We start from the raw sequence: 13,664 nt of genomic DNA on the forward strand, positions 1-13,664 counted from the left end.
CTGCCGTATTATATTATTAAATTCCTTTGAAAACTCACAACTTTTTAGATTTGTAAATAATAATAAGGATGCTGGTCTTTGATGAATTTTCGCGTTTATAATGAAATGTAATTCTATTTTGAATTATTTCTCTGTTTAAACCCTGATTGATCTCTTTGGCACCTTCGGACTCAGGTATTTCGGTGCATTGCCATTTGCCAGGAACTGCCTCTCCCTAACGCGCTCAGCCACTGGATTGCAGGGGAACCCTCAGCCCTGATTGAACCCTGTCGAAAAGTATGGCGGAACAGAATTTCGCTAAAGGAGGGAAGCAGAAGGTCCCTCGTGCTGGACAGGTAAGTGCTTTCTTCATAAACAGCCGTTGTAACATTTATATCCAGTTTGAGGTTGAAGAATGAAGAGTACATTTAGGCTTGTCACCATTTGTGGTCTACCGTGATAAAACTATTAAACTACTAGGTTTTTGTAGATAATCTTCATTCCATTTTCTCTGTGCACGACAGCACTAGTAGGGCTTTGCAGTTTTGCTGACTCTTACTTTTTAAACTGAGTGTGTTGGTATAATATTACGAGCTCAAGATTGACCATGCGATTTGGGATCAGTTTGGTTTCCTGTCTGACTGTAGAACTCGAGCAGTATACATTCCGCTTGTTAATATTCTGAATTCTTACAGGTTAAAAACAAAACTCCGGCTGATATACAGATCACTGCTGAACAGCTCCTTCGAGAGGCGAAGGAACGCCAGCTTGAAGTTGTTGCTCCGGTAAGTGTGCCTTATATGAATCAGCCGTTTACTACTTACGTTAAGTATTCGCATAGCAAACTACGTACCGATCATTGATGTACTACTTAATTAACGCTCTCCTATATATTTTCTGTAGCCGCCAAAGCAGAACATCACTGATCCGGTTGAGTTAGCTGACTTTCAGCTTCGGAAGAGAAAGGTACGATATAGCTGGTTTGTTTTTTTGGGGAAATTTCTTCATTGTGGAGTACTTTGTCTATTAGGAATTCGAAGATGGCATCCGTCGCAATCGTAACAACATTAGCACTTGGATCAAATATGCGCAATGGGAGGAAACGCAGAAAGAAATCCAGAGGTAGTTATCATTGCTAATGGCTGTGATTTAATTTTTCTGTTTTGATAGCACTTGTTTTGTCGTCCTTGCAGATGCCGGTCTGTCTTCGAGCGGGCGCTTGACGTTGAGCACCGCAATATCACGCTTTGGCTCAAATTTGCTGAAATGGAGATGAGGTATCCGCTTTTTTCGATTCGTGTGTTAATTTTAAGTGAAATTATGATACATAATGTTTTTACAGAAACCGACAGATAAATCATGCTCGCAACATTTGGGATCGCGCAGTGACGATAATGCCCAGAGCCAACCAGTTTTGGTATAAATACACATATATGGAAGAAATGCTGGAAAACGTTGCTGGATGCAGGTACGCTTACATTTTGCGCATCCGCTAGTTGAAACAAAGTAACAATGGTTCTGTGGTTTGAAATAGGCAGGTGTTTGAACGCTGGATGGAGTGGCATCCGCATGAACAAGCATGGTTGAGCTTTATCAATTTCGAGATGCGCTATAAAGAACTAGACCGAGCGCGGGCCATTTATGAGCGTTTCGTACTGGACCATCCAGATGTAAAAAACTGGGCAAGATTTGCTCGATTTGAAGAACAGAATGGGTTCGTCAACGGAGCTAGAAAAGTTTTTGAACGTGCAGTGGAATTTTACGGCGAAGATCAAGTTTTTGAAGAACTTTATGTTGCCTTTGCGCGCTTTGAGGAAAGACAGAAAGAAGTAACATTTTGTCTTTTTTCGATTCGCCATAAATTCAGATCTAACTTTCAGATTTTCAGTTCGAGCGTGCGCGTACCATTTATAAATATGCTCTGGATCATCTTTCAAAGGAAAAGGCAGCGGATCTTTTCAAGAATTATAGCATCTTCGAAAAGAAGCATGGATCCCGAATCGGAATTGAAGATGTTGTTTTGAACAAGCGCAAATTTCAGTATCAGGAGGTGAACATGACAGATATTTATTACATGCTGTTTCAGTGTTTCAAATGTGCTATTGCTGTTTCCTATTCAGTAGCTCATGTATTTATGATCGTCGTATCTTTGTTGCGCCTGCATTATTTTTAGTTGTAGGAGCTGAAACGCGACCCCACAAATTACGATGCCTGGTTTGACCTTCTAAAAATCCTCGAAGAAGAAGGAAATCATGATGCCGTTCGTGAAGGTTACGAAAGGGCCATTTCCAATGTGCCACCCGTGGAAGAAAAGCGTTACTGGCGGCGATATATTTACCTGTGGATACGCTATGCAGTCTTTGAGGAATTAATTGCAGATGATATTGACCGGACCAGACAAGTGTTTACAGCATGCGTCAACTTAATTCCACACAAAAAATTCACATTTGCCAAGATTTGGTTACTGTTTGCACAATTTGAAATCCGTCAGAAGAGACCAGCCGATGCAAGAAAGATCTTGGTAAGGAGAATGTGTTGTACAGTATATGCACACAACATCAGGCAGTTTATAATGATAGATGCAGATTAATTGCAGTGACGTCAATTTTTTTCTTTTCAGGGTGTGGCGATAGGCAAATGCCCGAAAGATAAATTATTCCGTGGATACGTTGAACTGGAAGTGCAGCTACGAGAATTCGATCGATGCCGACTGTTATACGAAAAGTTTTTGGAATTTGAGCCGGGTAACTGTTCTACGTGGATGAGAGTAAGTTGGTGAATTTCTCCGTCTTAAACGTCTGTGAAAATTACAACATATTGATGACGTTTGCTCCTGTGGACTTAATGATTGATGCTTCTTTGATCACAGCACAGTAATTGCAGTTTATGTCCTTTATTTCAGTATGCCGAGCTGGAAGCAGTACTGGGTGATGTGACTCGCGCACGAGCGATTTATAATTTGGCTGTAAATCAGCCTCGTTTGGACATGCCGGAAGTACTATGGAAATCGTTTGTCGACTTTGAAATAGAACAGAAAGCGGTAGATCGCGCCCGTCAGCTGTACGAGCGCCTGTTGCAGCGTACTAACCATGTCAAGGTACAAGGTTATATAGTCTCTTTGCATATTAAAATAGTAATTCACATGTGGAATGTGCGTCAACAGGTTTGGATAAGCTTCGCGCAATTTGAAGCCGGGATTGGGGATGGCGATGCTGTCCAGAAAGCTCGCGCCGTGTACAGACGAGCTTTAAGAACGCTGCAGAATGAAAATGCCGATAAAGAAGAACGCGTAATTTTATTGGAATCATGGATGGCATTTGAGGTTGGTATTAACAGAATACGGACCGTTAAATAATTAAGTTTCAAAATCTAAAACGCTGTTGTTTTTGCACAGGAAACGTATGGCGATGAGAAGTCGAAGGAAGAAGTTCGGAAAGAAATGCCCAAACGGATCAAGCGTCGACGGAAGATTCAAACCGACGACGGTGCCGAAGCAGGATGGGAGGAATATTTCGATTATATTTTCCCCAGCGATGAGGTCGCTCAGCCTAATCTCAAGCTTCTTGCTTTGGCACGGCAGTGGAAAAAGAAAACAGACGCTTCCTACCAAGAAGAGGCAGAACGCGAGACAGGTGATAACGTTCCAGAAAACGACATGGATGCGGATAGCGAATCATCAAGCAGTTCTGGCCCCGATTAGCTGACAAAATAACTGTGCATCGCATCCATTGCCATCCAAGCTGTTATGTTCACATTGCACTATATTCGGAAATGTTTCCCGAGCGACACACTCAGTGTCTCAAGATTCACTGTTTTGTTAATCGTTATCTTTAATTAGTTCTGCTTTCGCATGCGGAACTGAACTGCTATAACAATACTACTGGAACTACTATGGTAATACTATAACAAAAAACCAAAAACCACACAAATAAATCGACCGTAATACAAAAACAACAACCACTTCTGACTGATCCAAGAGCACACATTTCATTCTGGGACTTCGTCTGGATGAATAGGATCTTTTGGAGCCGGTAACACTGACTTTCGATCAACGTCACACAGCAAAGGTTTTCTCATATCAAAGGCATCTTCACTAGGATCTCCCGAATAATATTCGAGAACTCGACGGTAAATAACGTAGCCCATCTTTTTGTACATTTCCACCGCAACTTGATTGGAAACGCGTACGTACAGATCGCAAAAGTACGCCTTCCGTCTATAACCACAACCATCATAGCCATTATTTCAGCAGATTTAAACTTCGGTATAACAATATGTCTGCAAAATACAGATGTAAATATGTTCGAGTCGTTCGAACAATGCGCAAGCGAATTTACTTGTTGGAAACTTCCTCAAAGCGCTTCATGAGATCGGAGGCAATCCCACATTTCCTGTGAAACAAATCCACACTTAGCGCCGTGATGTGACTGTGCCAATTGGTTCCTTCTCCTTCCACTTTCCCCATGACTGCAAAACAGGAACCGCATGGGAAAAGACGAAACAACTCATGGCGCCACACGACATTAATTCACGTCCAAAATAAGTGCCATTCGGTCAAGCGTAGTGAGCACTTACTGTAGCCAATAATTTCCTTATTCGGATCCACCGCCACTAGGAACAGATCCGGCCATGTCAAAAAATAATGCAAATAAAATCCCGCATTGTACTGTATAAAACGAAGAAATGCCAAGTCAGTTTTCAACTTTTCATTGCATACTGCACACCAAATGTTGAATTAGAGCATCGTTAACGAAGCCCAGTTTTCCAACTTACAGTTTCCGTCCAATAATCCACGTTTCTGAAAACACCCATATTCGTTTAACGTTTATTAGCATGGTATGCAAGTGGCGTACTTTCTTTCATTCAGATTTAAACATCCATCTTTTACTAAGTAGCATGCATAACCATAACAATTGCAAGCTCACATTCTTGATATTCCAGGATTCATGAGATCAATAGGATTGGCTTCGCGCACATAGAAAGCCACATTGCGGCTATCATTATTGTTGTCGTTGCTTTTGTTGTGATCCATCTAGAAATTACCAATATGAAACCACTGAAATTTAACAATGATAAAGCATAAGCGTTTCCATTTGCCAACACCCTCGCTGTACACTTCATACATTTTTACATTTTTATATATATTAATACATATTTGATATTATATACAAGTACAAGTTATACCGAAGTGACGAAGTCTACAATTAATTTTTTTAAGGGTACGGGAATTGCGATTTGCCTGACAAAAAGTGAGAAAACTAACAGGACAAATCGAACCCGTTTAACAAAATGCATAACCGAAAACTGAAGGAACCTGTCTCCCACACAAAATTTACATTTTTCCTTTTTCCTAAGAACTGTAAGACGTCCATAACGGAGCATCTCAGCACAAACAAACACGTTGCACAGTTGCAATCAATCAAGACAGCATAAATTTACTGCTCACTAAAAATCACTAAATTACTTAAATAAAAGCATGCTTACCTGGATCTTTTGCAACAGCTGCAGCCACAACAACACGGGAAAACCGAAGACGTCCTAAAGGCAAAGATCCCACCGGTGCGTTCGCAATATTATTCGGCAATATTCCAACACTACAATATTATCATAAATTATATAGAAGTATACTGTGCTTAAGTCGTGGCTTTATGTCCAGAGTGCACAGAGTGACAGACTGTAAACTCCTAAACAAACAGAACCAGATACTCCAAGACTCGGAGTCCAGCCAAGCACTAAAATTTTACCGAATCAAAAGGAAAATTGGGAACTAAGCTGCAACAAAAGCGTCGGTGATTCAGTTGGAGCATTCGAACTTTTGAACGACTTTAAAATTTTGGTCCAGTTTTCATAGTTGGCATTTGGCATCAGTTGTTCAGAACAAGTGAACAACTGATAGACGCTTTATGCACCGTAAAAATTATTAGTGAGCACAGATTTTCAAGTAGCCGGCCTCCGGAATAGATCGAAGGAAAGCACAACACCTTGCGTCTTCCCTGGTACAGTGGTACCTGAGTGTTCGATTTGTTTTCGATGGGGTCAGTACTCAGTAATAAAATATAATTTTGCATAGGCTTTGTTTTGGTACTTACTAGTACCGGTACACAAATTTAATTTTGCGGTTTTCCAACACTGAATGAGCCATCAATAACAAAAGTACGAAATATTTACTCTGATCTCCGTTAATAATTCTGGAGCCTTCTCGGTGGTAACTACTAACTGGTAAGTTGTGACAAAGCAAAATTTTTGCATTTTCCGACCATTAGTGATTAGAAAGATGAAAATCTTCTTAGGCTATTTTCCGTGGATAAGCTTGCGTGATGGAAATAAAAGAATGAATCGGAACTCCGAAACGTCTGTGTCCGGTAAAATGGAAAACGAACTTAGTTCTGGTTTATTTACTGTGAATCCCGAAATACGAGCAAAAATGGAGGATGTCACGGAAATGCAGATAGTGGAGTGCCAGAAGTCAATGTACATTAAGCCGATGACGATGCTTTATAAACAGGTATCACTTGATGATTAGAAGGAAGTCATTTGAAAATTACAACAGACAGTATACAGCATAGTACATAATAAATATAGATATGATTAATTTTATCAATAAATTTACGGTACTCTTTATTGCATCATGTCTGGAAGAGTTCTACTCTATTAGCACAGTACAGATACTGATAAGAAACTGTTACTTTATGTTACTTTATCAGTCTTTATGATATAGCACAGCTGTGGTAAGCTTTGGTTTAATATTGTACAACTAATTTAACTTTTTTAGAACGGAAGAAAAAAGTTTTGGGATTTCATTAAAACTCACGACAGGTATGGAGTGTGTCCCAGTCTCTGAAGCACCAAGAATTCTACAAATTCCTACGCACACATGTTATTCCTGTCTTTCGATTTCTAGTGTCAGCATCATTATCTATAATCGCACCAAACATGCGCTTGTGTTTGTCAAGCAGTTCCGACCAGGTACAGCACTTATAAAAATGTTACAATTAGTGCCAGAGCTCGCGATTGTATCACTTGCTTCGAAAAAATTTTTTGGTTTATTTCTTTTATTAAGTACTCTCTTCACCAACAATATTACTTTAAATTCGAATACAGCCACTTAATAACTAATAAACATCAATCGAAAGGGGCGGTCTAGTAAGAGAGAAAATTTGATCTAAATTTGCTCTCATCGGCGCTGTTCCCATGATCAGTGCCGCAATTCCTCGTTGGATTTCGATGCTAATGCGCTGGCGAATATACTCCGTGGTTAGTTTTTCGCCGGTTTCTATTCGTATCTTCTGTCCAAATTCCGTTACCGTTATAGAAAATCTGTCTACGGCGAAAGATTTCAGTGATCTCAGTGATTTAGGTATCACAGTATCATTACTACCGGTATCAGTGATTTCAGTAGTGCTAATAAATTTCGTGTTATCTGTGTAACTTGTCTGAAATATGTTATTTTTATAGCCACATATTTGTAAGTACGTTTGTAAGTGTATCTTTTACTGTATTAAATTTTTAAAAACTGGAATGAAAAGAATGTTTGTATACAGTACTTACGTTTATGAACAGTTCTGTTGCCTAACATGCAGATGAAGCGTAGCGGCATTAATACGTACCTCCTCGAATAACGGGTTACGGCTACTTTACTTGCTTGTTTGCCAAGTAACGAAAAATTCCGCGCCTTCGAAATTAATTTTTTTTCTTATGTATTTCGCAATACAATTTATATAAAGTAGTGGGTTTTGTTATTCAGGCGTCTATATCCATAACACAGATTGGACGGTGGGGAAAGCAACAGTGGACGTGTCGAAATTTCCGATTTCTGCCGGAGTTACTTATGAGTTATGTGCCGGGATCGTGGACAAAGATTTACCCCTCGAAGTGATCGCTCAGCAAGAAGTATTCGAAGAAACTGGCTACTCCGTTCGGGCCGAAGATCTGGAGCGGATCACATCCATGAGGTAGGATGTAGAGCAAAACAGTATTATAAAAATGTACTATTGGTGTGTATTAATACACAGCCTGACATCATTCTCTGCAGAAGCGGAGTGGGAATAGCTGGAAGCCTCCAGACCGTCTACTACGTGGAAGTGGAGGATAGTCAACGCACGACAACCGGCGGGGGCAGCGATAAAGAAGGAGAGATGATAGAAGTTGTCGAAGTTCCCCTGGCTCGTGTACGGACTATGATGTATGATGAAAAATTAGCGCGGCCTGGCGGTTTCATGTTTGCTATGATGTGGTTCTTCATGCATAAATTTCCCGAAGAATATTTTCATAAAGAAAACACAACGACATCGACATGACACCGGTAACGAAGGCATTTGTTGTTTGCATTTATTGTAACTTGTACTATCATAATGTCAGATTAGTATCAGTAAAAAGAATAATGTTACATTAGTAAAATACTTCATAAGAGAATTGATATCGATTTATGAGTGCATTAAAAAGTCATAAAGCTCCATGAAAAGAATATAAATCGTTATCACAATGTGCCAAGGCACGGCTACTTCTATTTAACACCCGATCTGCCAGGATACATTCGAACAGTCACATCACTGAACGCCGCCGTATCCTTGGATGACCCGCTTCTACGTAAAAGTAGTCCTCTATCCTCGGTCATGGCGGCCTGAATTGTTTTCGCCACTGGAGGCGGATGTTTCGATTTGGTAGTTATCACAGCCGGGTGCGGAAAAGACAGTTCTTTTAAATATCCTTTGTATTCATCGCTCAGTGCGGTCATCCAGAATCGCATGACACCATTGTCCTCATCTGCTATGTGGAGCTTCTGCATGATGATCGGAAGTTCATCAGCACTGCGAGATTCCGTTCGAAAGAGCTTATACAACACCTTGGCTTTGCTGTAGAAAATAGTGTTAAGCGCAAAATTAGTACAATGCAATTCGTGCCTGAAGTGCGATTACCTTAACATGCGCTCCTGCTCGTTAGCGATCAAAGCGACAGCAACCTGTTCAGCAATATCGGGCTCTGCCAAGATTCGTTCCACCCGGGATAAATAAGTGGGCACTGTGAAAAATACCGAATTTCCTTAACATTAAACATGAAGATAATTAGCATTAAATATCAAGATTATTTTTCAACAGTCAGTACATTTAACTTTTGGAACGGCCGCATTCGGCGTGATGATCTTATATTTATCCACATTCATTTCATTCATCTTAGCAGCCAAAACATCCACCACAAAATAATCCGGGCTGCTCAAAATATCGTCTGGCATGGCTGCATCGGGGTGCAATCCCAGCAGGTTGCAATTCCAGGACAACACGTACGTACTGGAGAATGGAATACTTCTTCGGCAACCAAAAGGAATCAATACCTGTAAGAGTTTTTGTCAGTATGGAACTTAAGGAAGGCTTGAGTTCAGCCAATCGGATGACCACACCTCAATGGCTCGTATAACAGAAGAGATCAAGAAATCATGAAATCCGCGCACTACGATCTGATTCCCGATGGTAATGTGATACGCGAGTTTCAAAAACGATACCTTCCCCATCACCTACAACAATGAGCCGTAACTTCACTTACAAGCGCACAATGATAGAAAAAGTACAGCTTCAACCAGAAGATATCTAACCCGATAAATATGAACAATTCCCTCGAAGCGGGGAAAGGAAGTGTCTATTTCAGATTCCCAAGTAGGCGATGACATGGCACTATCCAGGCCGTTGTCCATCAGCGAGTCTTGCCGGCTGTGGTTGTTGATACCGGCCAAACCGTTGTCGAAATCATCTGACAAAGGCACACGATTAAAAGATCCTACGAGTTGAAAATCAACAAATATCGAACCTTCTCGATGACTGTAAGAACAAGAAGGAGAACCTTCCAATAACGTTTCGCTCATTTGATTTCCACCCAACTGCAGCATGTGGGTAAAATGTTCATGCAAACAGTGGAAGATATTCGGCTCAGAAGTCAGTTCCGGCAACGAGCGCATCACTTTGCCTCGGCGCTGCCGGCGGAAGTTCTCCGGGTTCAGGGCACCTGCCCCACCCAATCGCGCCGTACGTTGCGGTCTTTCCGCCTGATCCACACTGAAGGTCTTCTCCGCCAAAGCCTGCATTTGTGCAACTATAGACCGCGATGAGCGCGTTAAAAATGGCCATGATTGGGTTAGGGATAACTTATCCATGGACAGCACGACAATGCTGTACCAACGCTGTAGCCCACGTGCTTCGTTGTCTTTCAAATAGAATGTGTAGCAATAAACATAACCATGATGATTATCGCCAAAAATTATGGGTCCTTCTCTTCCCGGGGATATCTACATACAGATGTAGCACATGCTTAGTAAGGTTACAGGAATCAGTAGAAACAAGCAGGGAGAGCATGGACAGGAAAACTGTTATTGGTTGTAAAATTATAAGTAAATTATAAATATGCTGTAAGTTTGTTGTTAGTAGATATGTTTTAAGTTGTATTGTATACTGAGAGACTTGATGCTTTACTTCGTGAAAGAATAACTGGTGATGTGAAAAGAGACAGACCTGCAAAACGGATCGCTTGTGCACAAGTGGTTAACATACCTCGCTGCTCAAACTCCGGACGCACGCTTGCCGTAAAAACGTGAACACTTCGGGATTGTAGGGGTACTGTAGCGTCAGATACCACACATCCCCATCCTTATCGGCTGTCATACATCCCTGGTTAGGTTTCGCGAACGACCGACATGCCTAAAACATCAATCTGTCATTGCGCAATAATCAGCGTCCACATTCTTAAAGGCTCACTCAAAACTAGGCAATCAAAACTTAACGGACCGGAAGTAATGCTCGTACTGTCGCACAAGGCATTTTTATTAATTCTTGGAAACATATCACATAAGGAATAATAAAGTAAGTAATAAAAATAACACAAATACATGTCAAGCAGATAGAAAAAAAAGAACTAAGTAACTATGTTTAATTCCTCATCCTAACACTTAACAGTACTTTAATTAAGCCTGCCGTACCGCGCACGTATAGGTTCCAAATGAATCATGAGCTTCAAAGGTGTCAGATTCAGTCAACTCAGATTCGCTCTCCGAAACCGATAAACGTTTTGTCTGTCCCGGTCGTTCTTCCGTACTTTCGTCCGTCGTTCGAGAATCGACTTCTGTTGCACCGTCCCGCGGGAACGGTTGCGTACACATCATCACACTGGGTCCGTGCATCTCACAAAAGTGGCAAAGCGCCAACACCGCGTTCATGGCTGCGAATATGTCTAACACAAACCAACCACGGCAGGGATGATTGGATAGTTCGGACGTAAGAAATTTCCTTCCCACGATTATGTACTGTATTTATCAAGATTGTGCGAAATTAGTACGTATAGCAATTAACCATAAGGTATAAGTATAGTACTGTAACGGATCATAAAAGATGAAATCATAGTGGCATAATAAGAAGCGATATCGATAAAACCGTTCTGACGGTCATGTGTACTTCGGTATAGAAGTGTAGAATGAAGAATGCAGCTTTAATAGTCTGCACTCTGCAGCCTTTTCACTAAATCACTTTTCGCTTTTCACTACAGATGCCACTATGCTACAAAATTCGTACTGTACTGTACTACCCAGTTCTAACCTTCAGCGCACTGGGCAACCGCTGTGGGTGTAGATTTTCAGGTACGATATCGCACCTCTACCGATCTGAACTATGTTGAATCGTAATTTTCACCATTTTATTCACGGTTTAGAGTATGATAAATTATGCCGTTTGAATTTTGAGAACTTTTAATTTCAGCAGAGTTCGGGAAAGACTACTTTTTCGAAGCCTACAGTTTTGAACATTTTGTTAGAATCTATCCAGAGTTTCCGGGATGCCTTCTCGGCCCAGCGATACAACCTCGACTGCAACTCCAAATAGGAAGTTAATCAAGATTTCGCAGCGAAGCAGGCAAACCACAGCCAGCAAGGACAAGGTACAGTAAAAGTCTGTAAGTCAGTGCTTCCACGCCTGTTTTTAAGACCGTAGAACGCTTCTTGGGATAATTTTGGAAATGTTATTTTTTTGTAGCAGAAAATAACTGGCGGCGCTCTCCAGAAACCCAAGCGCACCAAGAAGAAAGAGGTCCGACATCGAAACTTTTTTTCCCAGATCTCAGCTTCATTGTTTATGCTGGCATCCTCGCACTATCAGTTCTATCATAATTTTGTAATGAGTTATTGACACATAGCATTGTTCCCTCTGGTTATTGATTTTCTCATTTTTCTGTATGTGTGAAGTTAATTGGATACAATGATCGAGTGATTTCCTCAAGTTGTTTTTGTTTTCTTAGGTGCCAGCTAAAAGCGACAAGGAAACACAGACTCTGCCTTGCAAAGGAACGCAAACTCACGATGAGCTGTTACAAAGCCGGGAGGAGCAATTCTTTCAGCTGCTGAAAGAACGGAAAGCGGCAAACGTAAGATATTTACCAGGACTTTATAGTATATGAAACTTTAATAATTATTAAGTGTGTAAAATGATTGGAACGTACCGTACCATTCGTGTGAATATTCCATTTGATCTACAAATGAAGATCTGATGTCGATAATAGATCTATCTGTACTTAGAAATTGGAATACAAATTGAAATTTAAGTATAAATTATTAATTTGAAAATTTCCTTCGAATTTTATTAAAGAACTGAACTCGGAAATCGATGTACGGAGATGTCACATTCGATTTTGTTCGAATGACGGAGTAATAAGGGTGAATTTTCTTTCCAGGAGAGCGGATCCAACAATGACGATGGCACTTTCGTTCAACTCGATGTGCGCATACCGGAGCTCACGATTCAAGACCTTTATGCGTACGCTGAGAGGCATAACTGCGAGATTCGGATGTCGTAGCTGTATCTTCCCTTTGGATGCGTTTTGTTTGTTCGTAGTTTGTTGATACTTGATAGCTTGTTCAGGTTGTACAGATGCTCGTTTCTACTGTAATTATCGGAAAATTCAGAATCTGAATGAATGCTGGATGCTTTTAGTTTGCTTTTATTAATTAATTTAAGTTATTTTATGAAGGTACTGTACTTAATCTGTTAACGCTATCACAAAAAATCTTCGAACATCATTGTTCCGGATAATAACTTTTTAACATATCCTTAACGGTTCCGCTTCTGTAGCCTGCAGTTTGAAACAATAAAGTACTTTATGTGGATAAAGAAACCATTCTGTTCAGATGATTTCTAGATCGTCACTATCGCCAGTAAGAATACTAGCAAATAATATAATTATTTAATATATAGACAATTTATTTATTTTCACTCGTCCTCCAAGTGTGTAACGCAACAACCAACCGAACGAGTGATTACGGCGGTCCGCAGAAATCTTTAAAACAGTCACACGCAAAATGCACGAATTTTCGGTACTCTCCATTCGGAAAATCATTTTTCAGATATGCAGCCCGAATTGCCCACTGCAGCATAGCACAGGATTTCCACACACTTGTTACTGACTTGTAGGCTTGTAGCGCTCAAGAACGAGCGACAAGACAACGATGCAGTGTTAATGCATCTCTGAATAAGCGACAATCACCTGCGGTTGCTTAATAATCAGCTGTCAGCAGTGATATTTTTTGCCACGAATCATATAGCTTCATCCACGGTAATTCTGAACTGGCACCGCTGGATCCCCTTCTAAATTACCACGATACACCGTATGATCGTATGTGCCAGGCAGAGTGGCGTTCTGGATTCTTTTTTTGGCTTGCA

General features: G+C 40.7%; 5 protein-coding genes across 9 annotated transcripts; 3 read left to right on the forward strand and 2 right to left on the reverse strand.

The window, feature by feature from the left end:
* Positions 1-41: 41 nt before the first annotated feature.
* On the forward strand, positions 42-3,906 carry LOC129586242 (crooked neck-like protein 1). Its single transcript, XM_055479342.1, has 13 exons — positions 42-335; positions 675-764; positions 883-945; positions 1,010-1,101; positions 1,173-1,256; positions 1,322-1,447; positions 1,514-1,808; positions 1,868-2,029; positions 2,159-2,500; positions 2,600-2,746; positions 2,882-3,076; positions 3,143-3,301; positions 3,374-3,906. Exons 1-13 carry the CDS (start codon positions 279-281, stop codon positions 3,677-3,679), a joined length of 2,118 nt encoding a protein of 705 aa, XP_055335317.1. The 5' UTR covers positions 42-278; the 3' UTR covers positions 3,680-3,906.
* On the reverse strand, positions 3,793-6,430 carry LOC129586245 (uncharacterized). Of its 2 annotated transcripts, none has more exons than XM_055479347.1 (7): positions 6,148-6,430; positions 5,464-5,573; positions 4,905-5,011; positions 4,753-4,777; positions 4,555-4,645; positions 4,317-4,446; positions 3,793-4,195 (listed from the first exon to the last, which is right to left on the reverse strand). In XM_055479347.1, the coding sequence occupies exons 3-7, from the start codon at positions 5,009-5,011 to the stop codon at positions 3,967-3,969; spliced, it is 582 nt and encodes a 193-aa protein (XP_055335322.1). In that variant the 5' UTR covers positions 5,464-5,573; positions 6,148-6,430; the 3' UTR covers positions 3,793-3,966. The 2 variants fall into 2 exon arrangements, with proteins under 2 accessions (XP_055335322.1, XP_055335321.1); XM_055479346.1 differs by lacking the exon at positions 6,148-6,430 and adding an exon at positions 5,724-5,859.
* Positions 5,981-8,428, forward strand: LOC129586244 (uridine diphosphate glucose pyrophosphatase NUDT14-like). The gene is made up of 6 exons (XM_055479345.1): positions 5,981-6,198; positions 6,270-6,484; positions 6,752-6,795; positions 6,881-6,945; positions 7,724-7,931; positions 8,012-8,428. Exons 2-6 carry the CDS (start codon positions 6,311-6,313, stop codon positions 8,274-8,276), a joined length of 756 nt encoding a protein of 251 aa, XP_055335320.1. The 5' UTR covers positions 5,981-6,198; positions 6,270-6,310; the 3' UTR covers positions 8,277-8,428.
* LOC129586243 (folliculin-like) lies at positions 8,299-11,489 on the reverse strand. Of its 2 annotated transcripts, XM_055479344.1 has the most exons (8): positions 10,940-11,487; positions 10,515-10,661; positions 9,778-10,252; positions 9,566-9,720; positions 9,374-9,487; positions 9,082-9,307; positions 8,895-8,997; positions 8,299-8,831 (listed from the first exon to the last, which is right to left on the reverse strand). In XM_055479344.1, the coding sequence occupies exons 1-8, from the start codon at positions 11,174-11,176 to the stop codon at positions 8,483-8,485; spliced, it is 1,806 nt and encodes a 601-aa protein (XP_055335319.1). In that variant the 5' UTR covers positions 11,177-11,487; the 3' UTR covers positions 8,299-8,482. The 2 variants fall into 2 exon arrangements, with proteins under 2 accessions (XP_055335319.1, XP_055335318.1); XM_055479343.1 differs by having other exon boundaries at positions 9,566-10,252; positions 10,940-11,489.
* LOC129586246 (uncharacterized) lies at positions 11,001-13,125 on the forward strand. Of its 3 annotated transcripts, XM_055479349.1 has the most exons (6): positions 11,001-11,234; positions 11,503-11,593; positions 11,767-11,889; positions 11,985-12,038; positions 12,247-12,372; positions 12,679-13,125. In XM_055479349.1, the coding sequence occupies exons 3-6, from the start codon at positions 11,788-11,790 to the stop codon at positions 12,799-12,801; spliced, it is 405 nt and encodes a 134-aa protein (XP_055335324.1). In that variant the 5' UTR covers positions 11,001-11,234; positions 11,503-11,593; positions 11,767-11,787; the 3' UTR covers positions 12,802-13,125. The 3 variants fall into 3 exon arrangements, with proteins under 3 accessions (XP_055335324.1, XP_055335326.1, XP_055335323.1); XM_055479351.1 differs by lacking the exons at positions 11,001-11,234; positions 11,503-11,593 and having other exon boundaries at positions 11,640-11,889; positions 11,988-12,038; XM_055479348.1 differs by lacking the exons at positions 11,001-11,234; positions 11,503-11,593 and having other exon boundaries at positions 11,646-11,889.
* The last annotated feature ends 539 nt before the right edge of the window (positions 13,126-13,664 follow it).

The sequence above is a fragment of the Paramacrobiotus metropolitanus genome, unplaced genomic scaffold, assembly GCF_019649055.1.
Source record: "Paramacrobiotus metropolitanus isolate TYO unplaced genomic scaffold, Prichtersi_v1.0 Parri_scaffold0000020, whole genome shotgun sequence".
Taxonomy (NCBI): domain Eukaryota; kingdom Metazoa; phylum Tardigrada; class Eutardigrada; order Parachela; family Macrobiotidae; genus Paramacrobiotus; species Paramacrobiotus metropolitanus.

Excerpts from the sequence above, each read along its gene's own strand:
- LOC129586242 (XM_055479342.1), top strand. The coding sequence starts at position 279 with ATGGCGGAACAGAATTTCGCTAAAGGAGGGAAGCAGAAGGTCCCTCGT. Across the intron at positions 1,257-1,321 it reads TTTGCTGAAATGGAGATGAG|AAACCGACAGATAAATCATG; the intron begins GTATCCGCTTTT and ends ATGTTTTTACAG. Across the intron at positions 1,809-1,867 it reads TTGAGGAAAGACAGAAAGAA|TTCGAGCGTGCGCGTACCAT; the intron begins GTAACATTTTGT and ends TCAGATTTTCAG.
- LOC129586244 (XM_055479345.1), top strand. The coding sequence starts at position 6,311 with ATGAATCGGAACTCCGAAACGTCTGTGTCCGGTAAAATGGAAAACGAA. Across the intron at positions 6,485-6,751 it reads TGACGATGCTTTATAAACAG|AACGGAAGAAAAAAGTTTTG; the intron begins GTATCACTTGAT and ends TAACTTTTTTAG. Across the intron at positions 6,946-7,723 it reads TGTCAAGCAGTTCCGACCAG|GCGTCTATATCCATAACACA; the intron begins GTACAGCACTTA and ends TTTGTTATTCAG.
- LOC129586245 (XM_055479347.1), bottom strand. The coding sequence starts at position 5,011 with ATGGATCACAACAAAAGCAACGACAACAATAATGATAGCCGCAATGTG. Across the intron at positions 4,447-4,554 it reads TAAGGAAATTATTGGCTACA|TCATGGGGAAAGTGGAAGGA; the intron begins GTAAGTGCTCAC and ends CCTGTTTTGCAG. Across the intron at positions 4,196-4,316 it reads TTTGAGGAAGTTTCCAACAA|ACGGAAGGCGTACTTTTGCG; the intron begins GTAAATTCGCTT and ends TTGTGGTTATAG.
- LOC129586246 (XM_055479349.1), top strand. The coding sequence starts at position 11,788 with ATGCCTTCTCGGCCCAGCGATACAACCTCGACTGCAACTCCAAATAGG. Across the intron at positions 12,039-12,246 it reads AGCGCACCAAGAAGAAAGAG|GTGCCAGCTAAAAGCGACAA; the intron begins GTCCGACATCGA and ends TTGTTTTCTTAG. Across the intron at positions 12,373-12,678 it reads AAGAACGGAAAGCGGCAAAC|GAGAGCGGATCCAACAATGA; the intron begins GTAAGATATTTA and ends TTTTCTTTCCAG.
- LOC129586243 (XM_055479343.1), bottom strand. The coding sequence starts at position 11,176 with ATGAACGCGGTGTTGGCGCTTTGCCACTTTTGTGAGATGCACGGACCC. Across the intron at positions 10,253-10,514 it reads TCCGGAGTTTGAGCAGCGAG|ATATCCCCGGGAAGAGAAGG; the intron begins GTATGTTAACCA and ends ATCTGTATGTAG. Across the intron at positions 8,998-9,081 it reads GGCCGTTCCAAAAGTTAAAT|TGCCCACTTATTTATCCCGG; the intron begins GTACTGACTGTT and ends TATTTTTCACAG.